At 37.1% G+C, this 15,594-nt stretch overlaps 5 protein-coding genes across 5 annotated transcripts; 1 reads left to right on the top strand and 4 right to left on the bottom strand.

The window, feature by feature from the left end:
* Positions 1-72: 72 nt before the first annotated feature.
* On the bottom strand, positions 73-765 carry CPAR01_00949 (sym-1; the record flags this gene model as incomplete). The annotated part of the gene is made up of 3 exons (XM_060485239.1): positions 73-416; positions 529-689; positions 755-765. The coding sequence occupies 3 exons, from the start codon at positions 763-765 to the stop codon at positions 73-75; spliced, it is 516 nt and encodes a 171-aa protein (XP_060356096.1).
* A 1,003-nt stretch (positions 766-1,768) lies between these two features.
* Positions 1,769-3,956, bottom strand: CPAR01_00948 (uncharacterized protein; the record flags this gene model as incomplete). Its single annotated transcript, XM_060485238.1, has 4 exons — positions 1,769-2,819; positions 2,865-2,983; positions 3,021-3,444; positions 3,505-3,956. 4 exons carry the CDS (start codon positions 3,954-3,956, stop codon positions 1,769-1,771), a joined length of 2,046 nt encoding a protein of 681 aa, XP_060356095.1.
* Positions 3,957-4,915: 959 nt separating this feature from the next.
* On the bottom strand, positions 4,916-7,263 carry CPAR01_00947 (uncharacterized protein; the record flags this gene model as incomplete). Its single annotated transcript, XM_060485237.1, has 3 exons — positions 4,916-6,118; positions 6,180-6,633; positions 6,701-7,263. Coding segments are annotated over 3 exons (2,220 nt in total), but the record flags the coding sequence as incomplete, so codon positions are not given.
* A 616-nt stretch (positions 7,264-7,879) lies between these two features.
* CPAR01_00946 (uncharacterized protein) lies at positions 7,880-8,594 on the bottom strand (the record flags this gene model as incomplete). Its single annotated transcript, XM_060485236.1, has 2 exons — positions 7,880-8,331; positions 8,390-8,594. 2 exons carry the CDS (start codon positions 8,592-8,594, stop codon positions 7,880-7,882), a joined length of 657 nt encoding a protein of 218 aa, XP_060356093.1.
* Positions 8,595-13,299: 4,705 nt separating this feature from the next.
* CPAR01_00945 (uncharacterized protein) lies at positions 13,300-13,473 on the top strand (the record flags this gene model as incomplete). The annotated part of the gene is made up of 1 exon (XM_060485235.1): positions 13,300-13,473. A coding segment is annotated over one exon (174 nt), but the record flags the coding sequence as incomplete, so codon positions are not given.
* Positions 13,474-15,594: the final 2,121 nt, after the last annotated feature.

Here is a 15,594-nt window from a genome sequence, read left to right as displayed (position 1 = left end):
CCTCTAGACTGCTTCCCTCAATTGGCGGTGACCACCTCAAGCTCATCTTACTACCCAGTCCCCAATAGCCATCTATTGGCTGTTCAAGAAACTGAGGTACGAGTTCCAGCCAATGCTGATGACGTTGACAAAGAGCACACGGTGGTGAAGCGGCACGAACTTGAAGTTCACTACCTGGACGAACGGCCAGAGCATGTAGTTGGACGTGAGCGCAGTCTTATAGTTCTTGTCGAGCTTCTCCTTGATAGAGCCGCCCTCGAGCGTGGCCATGGAGGACAGGAAGACGCTGATCATAACAGGGGCAAAGACACCCTGGTCAACGGCGACACGGGCGAGCATCTCGGCGTTTTTGTTCTTGAGGACAATGTTGTTCTGCAGAAACTTGAACCAGGTTGTGGCAACGGGGCCGAAGATGACTTGAAGCATTTCGTTAGTGAGGTTGAACTCATCGGCCACAGCTCAGGTCGGCCATGAAGGCGTCGTCGCGTGTGAGTTCTCTGAGTGCAGGTGAGGTGAGGTGGAGCTTACCACCGCCGTAGAGGGCCATGCGGCCTGTGCGGGCCCATTCGTGCTTCTCGAGGCCGCGCTTATCGACGAGCTGCTGGGCGGTGATGTCACCGGTTGCAAAGAGGATGGCGGTGGTGATGCTCTGGGTGAGCAGCGGGCGAGCCGCAAGTCTTGCCTGATACCTAGAGATGAAGTTTTTAGCGATACAATGCTTGAGACATCAAGAAATTTTGTTGGCAAAGCTCACCAGCCGAGCATTGTGGATGTCTTCTGTCAGAGGGATAGAGAGAAGCTGAGGTAGAGGAGTCTGGTGGCCTGGATCCGCAATTTCAATCCAGGGGCAAAGGGGGGGAAAATGAGCGGAATTGGATGATGAATGGCCAGTACGGGTCGGTGGGTATCGAGAAAGGAGGGAAGAAACGTGAGCGAGCGGATGGTGTTGTGAGTTTGTTGTATGAGACAATGTGAGGAGCGAGAAGTCGATTCCAAGATTTGGCAGTACCTTAGCTCAGGGAAGGTACCTGAGGTGAGGTACCCAGCAAGGAAGGTGCGATCGTCAGGCCGACAAGCTGCACGTGACGCTAAATTGTCTCCAAATTTGGCCTTATTAGACTGGTCGAACGCAGAAAAAAGTCAAGAAAATCTAGAAAATAGCTTGAAAAAGCAATGACCACGGCTATAGAAAGGTAACAGAGCTCAACCTGGTCTTAGCCAACAAATTGAGAAACACTATCCTCAAATGGTTCGGAAGCTTAGGATTTAGGGGCTCCGAGTAGCGAAACATTTCCCCAAATTACATAATGAGCACGGCGTTTCCAGATGTAGCATTCCGCCTCCAGCAGCTAAGTGAGTTAATGCAATTAATGAGGCCACAGTCCGTTATACGGCGGTTGTTTGCCTAGACCCCTCGATGTCTAGCTTACCTCACTCGTAGTAGTCTGGATTGAAGGAAATCGGGACTGATCGTGTAAAAAGTCACAAAGACCGTCGTTTTCGGCGCCAGATGAACCCATTAGCCGTGTGCAGAGTCTTTGTAGGCCAACATCGACTGGTACACCATAATTTAGGTCTTGCAATGCTCAACCTTCGAAGCTCTGGAACCAGGCACATCGTTGGTTGTCTGGCTAGCCAGATTTTAAGAGGGAAAAGCAATATATGAGCACTGAGAAACACTCAAAGTTCTATGAACCGCGATGGAAGTAGAAGGGAACTGCTGCGTGTCTGAACAGTTAGGTCATTGAATCTTGAATCGAGTGGCAGCTCAGATGGGCGGCTGAGTTCTGCGATACTCGGTCCAAATTAACGGTGTAGGCTCTTCTTTCTCCCAGGCTTGCCACCTATCCCACTCCTCGCGATCATACTCCACTGGACTCCAAGACTCATCAACCCAGGCACCAGGAACCTTGCCGACCACATCTTGGACCATGGTCCAGAACTCTCCGGCGTAATCTTCATAATCATCCGACCACCAAAGACTCCAATGATTTGGGCAAGAACCATAAGTAATACCGATAAGAGAAAGTCGAGTTGTACCAATAGTATCTCCATGCCAAGGAGCCCAACGCTGCCAGACACTTGTAAGCCCTCGCTTGTACATACGGCTTTCCTCACGTCCGTAGTCCAGGAGCTCCACGTCGCTAGAAGAAATTATAGAAATCCATTCTGCAAGTGCTGCCATAAGTGATTCTAATACTTGTCTAGCCGTACTAAGATCCGAGGGCCTGGAGTCAACTATCGAATTGATGATGCTGCACAGGGGTGAGCTCATTGCTCCATTGCCCGACCAGTTCAAAGTCGAATCTATGTGGTATAGACTCTGACGGTCTAGTTTGATGCCGTCACGGAGTAGCTTGACCCATGACTGTCTTGTTTCGGCCCACTGATCAGGGTTAGGGTGGCGGTTCCTTGCTACGAAGTTGCTAGCCATCCCAATGGCACATGAATGAAAGAGGGCAAGCCCATTCATGCTTCGGGATGATACGAGTGTAGATGCCCATGTGTCATCGTTCTTGGTTTCAGTAAGGATAAAACAAACTTCATGCGTCTCCCAGCTACATGTAGCTACGACGAACCTGAGATGCTGAAGCCTTTGTGCAAGCGGGAACGACTCGTATTTAATCGAGTAACGTTTCAGTATCATTTGAAATGAATGATACCCGATGCCGTAACTGAATAGCCAAAATATTCGTGCCGGATCGTCAAGGTAGTCATCAAGGAAAACTTCCAGGAATAGTTTCTGAAATGTCGGTTCCAGATCGTACCGGCGTGGTGATATGGTCATGCTCCCAAGCTCGTATAGGAGGAAGGCAACTCTGTACTCCTTTAGACAGACCCACTCCATCTTGCATCTGACTTACGAAGCTTGGCTGCTCAACTGGTCTCGTAGAAGATAGGCAAACCCTCTCTCAAGCAGAGCTTTCACTACGTCGAGGGACCTGTATTCGACAGCGAACTTAAGGCAATTCGGCCCAGTCAGCTATAAAACACCAACTATTCTAAATGAGCAGACTTACCTCAAACAAGCTTTTGCCACAGCTGTTCCGTACAAAGGGAGTCATGTTATGCTGCGATAACACTCGAAACATCCCGGAAGGGTCGTCAATGCCAATGCATTCCAATAACTCATTGCTGAAGTATTTGACTACCTCATAAGCTCTGAGATTAAATTGCCACCCCTGATAGCTTTTCTGGGCCATGACTGAATAGACAGATCCTGTGAGCCAGCTGGGCGCCTGAATGGAGAATTGGAAGTTGTCATTCTTCCCAAAAACAAATCGAAAGGTAGGAACTACCGAAGCTGGGCTACATATGTAGAAGAGTACTGGTGGAGTGGAAACTGGCGCATTGTTGATCTTTTCCGCCTGCATCGCGTTCGAGGCAGTGCCTCCACCTGACCACTCTTCGGTGCTCAGCGAAGTCCGAAACGCCGACATTGCCCTAGATTAAATATGGTTTCAGAATCGTTCTTGACACAGGGACAGCACAGGCAGCACTTACATGATCCACTGCATCTGTGCAATGGAAAACAGATAGAGTGCCGCTTCAAGCTTCCTGTCCAGAGCCTTTAACTCATCTTTCCGGAACACCACCTTGGATGATGAAAGTAACTTGATTCTAAAGCCATGTTTCCGAGAAATTAACTTGGTTTGCAGATCGTCAACCATGTCTTGAACGTCGTCAAGTGCGCGGCGGACCTTTTCGATATGCTGTCGCAAGCGGTGATTTGTGTTCCAGAAGGCTTGTGGTAGCGGACTGTTCTTAATGTAGTCTTCGGCATCAAGGAGGAAGTCTTCTAAGTCTTTGATTCGTTCTGCCTTCTCCAAAAGCATCTGTGGTACTTCCTTGACTTCAGCCCATAGTTTCATGAGCTTGAAGGTGGCGCTTCCGACCTTTGTGGTGATGTCAACCACGGCAATGACGCTGGCAGCCAGGCCTAGAGCTTCCGCCATGGCGACAGGCTGATAGCTCGGGCAAGGGTCCAATAGTTTGAGTATTGGGCTCTCTTGCTAACGAAGACCATGCGAGAGAGGAGACGATGAGTTTGAGGGATAAAATAAGAAGAAGACGGTTGAAGAGTGCCTATTTCGGGTTTTTGTCTAGCTCAGGAACATAGATCCTAAGAGAGAAGGGAGAGGGTCGTTTCCACAAGAGGGGAAGGACAGAGCCGAGAGCCTTATGAATCACAGTGTCTTGAGATAAGGCTGGATTCATTGGTTTAGCGTGGTGTGCCAAGCACATGGGTGCGTCCAGACACTCCATATTTGATTCGATCGCTTCGCCCTGGTCGCACCGGCATTGGGCAGACATAAGGCAACTCTTTGATGTGGCTGAGCCTCACGTCTTTTAGAGGCAGATTTCTGAGTAAGCCAGGGTAGTTCGCTTCCCCTCCGTTAAGACCTTGTCTGCTCCACGCGCCTGTGTTGTCCTTGAGTCCTTTGCTCCGTATTCACCTCGTATTATATAAGGTATCTCAACAGGTGCCTAAGAATATGAAAATAAATAATAAGAGGTACTAAATAATGTGAGAGGAGGGGAATTTACACCATGATCGTATGGCCGAGAAGTTCAGATCATTCGCTCTTAGTGTTGTTCCAAGCACTGCGAATGTGATCCCAGTGGTCGATCTCGAGGCGGAACTAATGCCTCAGTAAATTACTTCCATCTTCTCCCTGCTAGAATAGAACGTTTGTATGATTACTTAGAACTGATTAGTAGGCGCCATTCTCTACAACTAATAGTGGTGTTAATTCCCTTGCGTGGTCAGAGGTTTGGTCTTGCGTTGCGAGAAGGTCATTGACTTCAGTAACGTAACTATTGCATGTCGTGAGGCCATAAAATTGAAGCTTGAGTGAATGCCTCAAGAAGCTGAGGTAGAGTGACAAATGACGCTTCCAAGAACAATATGCTTTTATGTAGGTGGCCTGGTCTTGCGATATTCAGACCAAATCAACGGGCGGTTCTCTTTAAGCACCCACGATGGCAAAAGCTTGTGGTCGTCAAAAACTCTTTCATCCACCCAGCTACCTGGAATCTGGGTGGCAGAATCCTCAAGCATTTTCCAAAAATCACCCGCATAACACTCATATTCAACCGCCCACCATATCTTCCAATGTTTCGGCAAGGAACCGTAAGTGATGCCGACGTATTCAGCTCGATAATATCGTCCACGTTTCTGATGACGCTTACGTGGCTCAGAGAGATCTTGAACCATCCGAAACGACCAACCAGGGAGCACAAAGCGCCTTCGCACGCTGTATGTCATTTGCGACTGACGCCCATGATTTATAAGATCCACCTTGTTGCGGTATAGTGTCGTCACCCAGACAAGTAAAGCCGATTGTATGATTTTGTCCGCCTGATCTGCTGAGCAAGGCTGCATGTTGGTAAGCATATACCACATGAACATGTGCATCGGACTCGTTTTCCACTGGTCTTTGGTAGCTTTAATGAGACTGTCAGGATCAAGTGCAATAATTTGGTCGGCTAGTCGCGCATATTCAGTGACGGATTCCGACTGGGCGGGATCGCCACGGGGTGCTCGAGCAGACGAAGCCCCGATTCCCACTGCTGCCAAGGTCATCACAACTGGGTCATGTCTTCCGAGTCGCCATGAAATCAGGAGCTCTCTAGTGAGGCTTCGGAGTTCCGGAACCACGGAAGATGTTTGTTTCAAGGTCCAGACAGAGCCCCGGATTCCAGAATATGCAAATGAGACTCTGGAGTTAAGAGAGAACCATTTTGGATCCGACACTCGAGACTTGGAATGAAGCAGTCTCGTAAAATTATCAAAGTTTGCGAGGCCTGCTATGAAGACCATGAGGTGAACTGAGATACTAGCGTCTCCATCTAGCGCGTGTAAGGCGAAAAGGAGAGTTAAGTCGGATGGAGAATCTGAGCGGGCAGTTGGAGGATGCATCCACTGATTGGCAGCGTCGAAAAGGAGTTGACTTGAATCCGGGTACCTGTAATAAATCAGCACTGAAGTGTCGATGAAACGACAGACTTTGAGGATGATGAACCTCAGCGTTGGGTCACCGCTATAGATATCAGCGCACAGCCCAAAGGTGAGAAGCCATTTCGCAACGTTGACCCATCGGTTTTGGGCGCAAAGCTTCATTCAGATCAGTGTCAAATGCCTCTCTCTCTTCAATCTGGTATTTGGGTTCACGTACGGATATTAAGTTTTCTCCGCGCTCGTTTTGAACAAAGGGCGTTAGCGATCTTGATCGCAAATGTTGCATGAGAGCCTGTGGATCATCGGACTTCACCGCGTCTTCAAAGCTGGAGAAGTTCTCGATCACTACATAAGTTCTAAGATTGATTTGCCACCCAAGTATGCTCTTGTGGCACATGGCGGAATAAACCTTGCTGCCGAGCCAACTGGGTGATCTGAGTGAAATCTGGAAGACGTCGTCTCCAAACCCAAGACGAAACCTTCCAATAGCGGTTGTGCCTTGAGCCATATCAAGGTTGTCCTTGCCAGCTATGTTGGCAACAGCTGGTTTATGTTGGTGAAAGAATTCTGCCACCTCGACTTTTTGGGATGATTTCTCTGTGACTTCCGAAGGACTCAAACAATTCGGGAGCCGTTCCAATATGATGGCCGTGGAAAGCATAGTCAATTTTCTGCTCACCTCAGATCAGCCGAGCTCTAGAAAGAATCCAGTACCGAAACATCCAGTATTCAACTCACGTGCAATAGATTCCTTGAGCCACCTTGAAAAGTTCCAAAGCTCGATCGAGCTTTCGTTCCATGTCTTCTATTGTATCTTTCTGCAAGACAAATTTTGCAGCAGTCAATTTGCGTCGATGCTTCCGCGGATCAGACATCTGAAGACTGAGGTCATCGATGGTGTTCTGTATATCTGCCAATGCGGCGCGGGCTCGCCGGAGCGACTTCTGCATAATCTCATCGTCGACGACCGACTTAGATACAGGACTGCTCGCAGTCTGAGTTTCGGCATCTTTGAGATAGTCGTCTAAATCTTGAAGTTCTTCAGCCTTTTCGAGAAGAGCGGCTGGGACGTTCTTGACTTCGCACCAGAGCGATTTGATTTTGAGAGTCAGACCTATGGCCTTGCCTGTGACTTCGGCAACGGCGATAACGCTTGTCGCGAGACCAATCGCTTCGGCCATCTTGTGTTGGTATAAACTGAATATGAGTGACGCAGGCGCCTTGGGCGCAAAAGTAAGTAGGGCTCTGTCTACTGGTTGCTTCACGAGATCGAATAGCAAACGTCCGTCACTTATGTTGGAAACTTTGCAGGTTTAAGCCGCTTTCTAGGAGTTTCTCGGAAGAGGGGAAAGAACGGATCTCTGCGGCAAAGGTTGTTGCGATAGGCTGCTGCCGTCGTCTGTTGGTTCAGAACGTCGTATGCAGGCGGCTGCACCTAGCCACGCGCCTTGGCCGGGTTTTCTGGCCTTTCACTGGATATCATTGGACTGAACGACTTCGTTTCCACCTGAATAATAAAGTGATTGGTTATCTGAGAACCTTCGTGCTGATCGATTTGGATCACGCTGCCAAAGTGCCACTCTTATGTGGCATCCCCTGAAGAGTCGCGGTCCATATCATGCATGGTGCTCTAGACGCAGTACGTAGCATCGTCAATTGCTCGTGCGGCTGAGTATGAGCTGATTATTGAGTGAATGCGCAGGTTGAAATTGAATTGTGATGCACGATGTCCTATGATATCTCCTGAACGATAAAATACCCCAACGCCAACACCAGAGAATCATGTCACAGCAAGCCAGAAACGCCTTTTACCAGAACCATACACGGCTGACTGCCATGGCGTGGCATGCCGTTGACGTGTAGAACCCAATGCGCCACCGAAAAGAATGATGCCCAGAAGCGGCCAGGCTAGGATACTTAGAAAATAGACATCGAAGAGGATGGCCATCCAGAGCCGTTTCGTGCCGCCCCCGCTGCAACTCCAACACACCTCAAGCATCGCCGCTGCTCGCCGAGGTTTGTAACGGAGCAATGCGAGCACACGTGCCTACTGCACGCACCGCAAGAGTGATCAACACCGTAGCTGTAACCATCGTCGATATCCATCCCGTCCGCAGCGCCATCCGACGCACCAAGACCAGCGCCGCAGTCGTCGCAGCTCATTGGCGACAGCGCACTCTGGTCCACAGACGGGGCCAAGGCGGGGCACCTGGGCTCGGCCGATTTGATATTCCAGAAGCTGTGAAGGGACTTCTGGGAGTTGCGGGCGGCAGGAACGGGTGTGGGTTCGGACTGATTCGTCTCGTGGCCTGCGTCGGCTGAGTACTGGTTGTGTTGCTGTGCGGAGTAAAGCATGTTCAGAGTACGTTCTGAGGTATGCTGTCAACTATGTTGCCCTTCTTGATTGACGCCATGGACCAGACTTACGATGGATTTGCTCCTCCGAGGGCCTGTTGTCGCGGAAGCGCTTCATTGTGCGACTCGAGAGGTGCGATGGCGTCGCATGTGCGCGAGGATAGATGGGGCTTGGAGAGATTGGTGACTCGAAGGACTCGATGCTGGATTCGGAGCGAGCTGGCGAGGGGAAGAGGGTGACGAGTTCGGATTCGGAGCGCTTGCGCTTGTGAGCCATCTTTGTCTGAAGATCCAGGTAGAACTCTTGGAAAATAAAAGGCAGTAATTTCGGTGCTGCCTGAGATATTTGGGGCAGAATGATCGAATTGACGATGTTGTATTTGTATCAGAGTCGGGAAAGGATGGTACAGGCCGACGGGGATCAGATCGAATGGAATATCTCCATTTGCCTGTGACAAGTTGAGTATGCGAGATGGAATGATGCTAGGGAGTGCCGGGCGCGACGCGTCTTTTGATGGTCGAGGCGCGTTATGTACGTGATAGCCCCGCTGGACTTTAAGTGGTCTGGGCTTACCTAGGGACCTCAAGAGCGATAAGGCAGTGGACTTAGCAGTGACGCATATATGATTTTAGCAAACACGATAGCAACTTTACTTCTCAGACGCTTCCTAAACTATATTAGAGTAGCAAACGTATTTAGGAGGTTAGATGCTTAATAGAAGTAGATTACTAACTAACGTGATGTATAGATGCTTTTATCCTAACGGAAGCTTTGTTTACTTGCTGTTAGGGATGTTCGCTCCGTCCCGCGCGTGCACGCGCTACGTCCGGCCTTAAGCCTAGTTAGCGGTCCCGATCCGCTAGTTTTAAATAGTAGCTAGAAAATAAATACAACTAGTGCCGAAATAATACTATATCCTATAGGTATATTACCGATTAGAAACTACTATTATTAAAAATCTATATAAGCTTAATTATCTATTACTCTACTTTTACCTTATCTTATCCTAATATTACGACCTAATATATATAACTAAAACTAAGGCCCGCCCCGCAGTCTTATAGCGGCTATAGTATATTATATATATAAAAATACGGGAATATAAAGTAACTCTTATAGAATAAAAGAACTATAAAATAAGTTATATAGTAATAAGAAATAAGAAAGTCCGTATATTAAAAATACGTACTCCGTCTTTTTAAAATATAGAGCCTATATATTTAAAATACGGGGCCCGTTAAAGTAATATATAAATAAAGAATATATTTAAAAACGAGACTTATATATAGGATAGATTTAAGCCGGGCTTAAAAATAAACTTTTTATAGCTTTTTTAATAATTAACTTAGTATTAAATTTTATAATCGCTTTTAGCTATTTTTATTAAAAAAACTTTTTAATAAGACTATAATTAATTACTAAAGCCTTACTTATTTTACGACTTATAAATATAGCTTTAGGGAAGCTATTTATAATTATAATACTATTTACTTAGTATTTATAGCCTTAACTTTTACTAATATACTTATTATAACTAGCTAGCTATAATATTTTAATTACTCTTATTTAATAAATTAACTTTACGAGACTTACTAAGTAATAAAACGAATAACGATATTTTTTAAAACCTTAAGTACCCCCTTATTTAATTTTAAATAACTTATTAATTTAATTAGCGAGCTAGTTAGGGTCGAGGACGACGAAATACTTAATATTATTTATAACTTTAATAATAACGCGGTTTTTAAAAAAGTAAATTATAAAAAAATACGATATATTATTAAAAAAAGTAATAAGTAGAATAAGGAATTTATAAAGCTTTTTAATAATAACTCTACTTAGATAGCTATAACTCTAATTAAAAATAATAAAAATATTACTACTTTTTAAAATATAGTTAATAAGGCTATAACTAACTTAGGAATTAAAAAAAGAGAAGTAAATAACTTAAAGTAAAAAATTAGAACCCTCCGAGCTACTATTAATATTATTAAAACCCCTATAGATAGATAAGAAAAACTTAAGCTTAACGTACTTACTATTTTTAATAGAATTATTAGACGTTTTAAAAGATTTTTAATTTAAATTAGAACTTATTAAATATTTTATATTACTAATTTCTATAATAAGACTAAACGAGTTATTAATATAATAACTTTTTTTAGAAAACGAGCCTTAGAATAATTCGAACCTTTTTAAAAAGAATTCTTTAGTAATAATAGCTATTTACCTTATTATAAAAAGGAAACCGTAAATATTTTTAATAATATAATAGGATTTTAAAGTACCCTTAAATCCCTATTTTAAAACCCTAATAAAAAATAATAAGCTAAAAGAGACCTAGCTAATTTTTAATAAACTAAGTTTACCTCGTACTATACTACTAAGTTTAGAAAACTTATAATACGACTTAATTTTACTAAAAAACTCGTATTTTTTTATTTTATTAAGGATTAAAAAATAAAGTTAAGAATAAACTTAGTAAAATAGAAATATTAATAAAATTTTTATAATACGTCGAGTTTATTATTAAGATCGATATTTAATTATATAAACGACGTAAAAAAAAGAGGGAAGTACGATACCCTTAAGCTAATTTTAATAAAAAATATTAGAACTATAGTAAACTACTAAGTAATTATTAAAATAACTTAAGAAACTAATAGTAATGAAGTACGTTTTATAAATAATACGGAGGACCTATAAACCTTTATATTATTAAATACGAAAAACCGTAATAAAAGAAAGATTTTAAATACTATAACTATAATAAGCTAAAATATATAGCTAGAGATTATTAATAACCTAAGTGTATTTAATACTAACTTATTTTAAAAAAACGAGTTAATATTATAAATAAAAAAGCCCCTTATAAATAACTTTTATAAATAGCCTATTACGATAATAGCTACCTTACTTACTAAGATAGTAAAGAATAAATAGGATAATACTTAAAATAACTTAAGAATATAAAATAATCTAAATATAATATTATACTATTTATTAAAACGCTAGTAATAATAATAAAAAAAGAAAAAATACCCGCTTACTAACCCTATATTTTTTAAAAAAAAAATATTAAGTATATTATTATACTTTCTTAGACTTATAAAAATATAAAAAAAAAAGCTAAGACGGACCCTATTATAAAAGATATATTTTACTTTTTTAAAAAACGAATTAAATAAAAACTCTTAGCTAGTATAAGGGAGTAACTTTTTAAATTTAAAAAAAGAGGACTTAATATAAAAAAAATTATAAATAGCCTTATTTATATAGTATAATAAAACTATATAAATTAAAAATAATTTACTAAGTTTAAAAAAGAACTTAATTCGGACTAAATCCTAATTAAATTTATTTATATAATACGACGGGTAGATACTAATAGAAAATTTATTTATAAGGTTAAAGAATAGTTCGAAGAACTTTTATATAAAAATAAGATCGAAGTAATTAAGAGACCGATTCTTAATTTCGGAGTTATAAAAAAAAGAAAAATTAATTTTAATTTAAAAAAAAAAGAAGATATTAAAATAAGAACTAGTTTTTTTTATTTTAATAAAATAGAATTATTTTATAATTTAGATAAACTTCGTAACGTTACTTAACGACGTATTTAAATAGAGATTAATTATAGGGTACTACTTAGCGTTAATAATACTAGTTTTAAAAAGGACAATAACGAATTATAATATAAATATATTTATTTATTTAAGGATAACTAAACTATTTAGTTTTATAAAATTAGAGAATATAAGAAGGTCGTAATAACCCCCTATATAAATAAAGACTACTCTCTATTTAACTTTAAAAATCCCTTTTATAAAGAATTATTTTAAGTAAAATATCTAAATAATAAATACTTTTAATACCTCGTATATAAATAAGATAGCTATTTTTATTCGTAAAGATATAATAATAAACTTATTAAGAATATTTATATAGAAGACTAGCTACTTAGTTAGATATTACTAAGTTTTAATAATAGTAATAGAGTAATATTTAACCTAAATCCTAGTTTTTTTATAAAGTGCCTTAATAACGAGTATATAAAATAGAAAGACTATAGATATAACTAATATTAAATTTATTATATTAAAAAGGCTAAGGTATAGAGAGAGTACTAAGAGAGATATAAATAAAAGAACTACTTAAAGAAATAAATAATAAAAAACTAAGAAAGCTAATTATAAAAGAACGACGAAAAATAAAAATAGAAGAAAAGTTCTTATATATAACTAGATAATATAATAACGTATATTTACGAGTTAACTTTAATATTTATAAATAAGGACTAAATATTATTATCAATAGTAATATATAAAAAACTTATATTTTACTAAGAATAGTAAATAAACTTAACTTATTATAAGTATAAAAGGATAACTTATATTAATTATAAACAGTAAAAAGAGAACGAGTTAATTATAACTATAAATATATTAATCGAGAGACCGTATACTTCTTAATATATATTAATAATTAGTAAAAATAACTATAATATAATATTATAAAAATTAGAGATATTAATATTATTTTAAAGATCTCGTAATTATAAAAGCATAACTTATAAATAAATTAAATTACTAACTAGGTCCTTTAAGAAAATCTAGTTATTAAATAACTTAAAAAGAAAAAGAATTTAAATAGATTTTTAATAATTCCTAAAGAACGAGAGTAAATACGATATATAGTTTTTATTAAGACGGTAAAAAGCTTTAAGAAGTTCGTATATAGTATTAACGATCGAGGATCGTAACGATTCTAAACTATACCCGAGGAGTACTAAATATATATAAAACTATTTATAGAACTTAAAGAGATAGGATTATTAAAATATAATAACTAGGATATAAAAATCGAACTTAAAAAAGGAATATAACCTAAGTTCTATTTAATATACTTAATAAACTAAGAAGAATAGGAATATTTTGATAAATATATTAATAAGAAACTCGAGAAAGGATATATTCGACTATCGAATTCTCTTATAAGATTCCCCTTATTCTTTATACTAAAAAAGGGTAAAAAATTAAGACCTATTATTAACTATAAAAAACTTAATAAAATTATAAAAAAGAATTATTATTTTTATTACTTATTACTAAGCTTAGAAATCTATTTTATAAAGCTAACTAGTTTACTATTATAAATTTTAAAAAAGTATTTAACTAAATTTAAATTAAGAAAAGAGATAAATAAAAAACGGTATTTTAAACTCGTAAAGGACTCTTTAAGTATCTCGTTATACCCTTCGGACTTATTAATACTTTAATAACTTTTTAAATAATAATTAACTATATACTCTAAGAGTACGTCGATATTTTTATTATTATTTATATTAATAATATTCTTATTTTCTCTCTTAACCTCGAAATATATAAAAAGTATATTTATATAGTATTTTAAAAACTTTAAAATACTAAATTATATACTAAACTCTCTAAGTACGAGTTCTATATATAAAAAATAAATTTCTTAAAATATACTATTATACTAAGATAAATCTATATATAAGTATTAAAAATAAAAATAGTTAAGGACTAGCTTATACTATAAAACGTTAAAAACGTATAAGGATTTTTAAAATTCGTTAACTTTTATTAATAATTCCTTAAGGATTATATTAGTATAATTAGACTTTTTAATAACTTAATATAAAAGGATACCCTATTTATTTAGGACCCTAAGTATAAAAAAGTATTTATTAAAGTTAAGAATATAGTTATTTTTAAATTAGTTATTATAATACTAGACCCTTAAAGACCTTTCGAAGTCGAGATTAATATTTTAGACTTTATTATAAGAGTAGTTCTAAAATAACGAGACAAATAAAAAAAGCTTTACTTATATTATTTCTATTTTAAAATATTTTATAGAGTAAAATTAAATTAATAAATCTATAATAAAGAACTAATAATAATTATCGAAGTATTTTAAAAATAGAGACTATAGTTATTTAGAACTAAGTACAAAGTAACGGTTTATATAGATTATAAAAATTTTATAGACTTTATAATAAATAAAAATCTAAATAAATAATAAGTTAAATAGAGCGAATTCCTATTTAAATATAATTTCCGAATCGTTTATTAAAAAGGCTTAAAAAATAGTAGAGTAGACGCTCTTAATAAAAGACCTAATTACGAAGTTACGGTTTTTAAAAAAATATAAGTTATTTTTAAATAAGAGAAGGATAATAGCTTTATACTAACTACGAAGCTTTTTATAATAACTAAAAAGATTAATACTAGCCTAATTAAAAAAATAATTCTTAAATTTATTATAAACATTTATAATATATTAATATACGGTTATTAAGGAGTTACTAAAACGTAAAAACGGATTTATTAGTACTATAATAAATCTATTATATACGCTAAAATTATAAAAGTAATTAAGGACTATGCGACTTATAAAAAAAGTAAAAATAGCTTATATAAGCCTTATAGCGAGCTATAACTACTATAACTACTAATAAAAGTATAGTAATTAATTATATAGGACTTTATTATTAAATTACTAAAATTTAGAGAACTATTTATTAAAATATAGTATAATAGTATCTTAGTTATAGTCGACTAACCTACTAAATTTATATATTTTATTCTCTATAAAGAATCTAGTACTATAAAAGACCTAGTGTATATATTTACTAAGGTTATATTTTCGAACTACGGTTTATTAAAAAAAATTACCTCGGATAGAAATAAGCTATTTACTTTAAAATTTTAAAAATCTCTAATTTCGTAACTTAGTATAAACTATAAATTATTAATATTATTTTATTTATAAACTAATAAATAGATAGAAAGGGTTAACTAGATCCTCGAGATATACTTTTATTATTATATAAACTATAACTAGGATAATTAGGTAGTACTTTTATTAATAGCCTAGTTCGTATATAATAATATAATTAGTAAAAGTATAAGAGAATCCCTGTTTTATTTTAATTACGGATTTTAATTAATAATATATAAAGAAGTATAATAAGGATTATAAGTTATAAAAGTTATAATAAACGTAAATAAACTTAAAAAAATTTATAAATAAGCCTTATTAAACCTCGAGTTTATATAATAATATATAAAAAAGAACGCAGATAGATTAAGGATTAAAGAACTATTTTTAAAAGAGGGGAATAGTGCCTATTTTTTTTATTATAATATTAAAACGAAATAACTAAGTAATAAATTAGATTATAAAAAACTTAGACTTTTTAAAATTATTAAAAAAGTCTTACTAATTAATTATAAATTAAGATTACTAA

This window comes from Colletotrichum paranaense (genome assembly GCF_030867605.1).
Source record: "Colletotrichum paranaense strain IMI 384185 chromosome Unknown Scaffold_1.1, whole genome shotgun sequence".
NCBI classification, from domain to species: Eukaryota; Fungi; Ascomycota; class Sordariomycetes; order Glomerellales; family Glomerellaceae; genus Colletotrichum; species Colletotrichum paranaense.
Note: the sequence above shows the minus strand (reverse complement) of the source record. Positions and strands in the feature narration are given on the sequence as shown.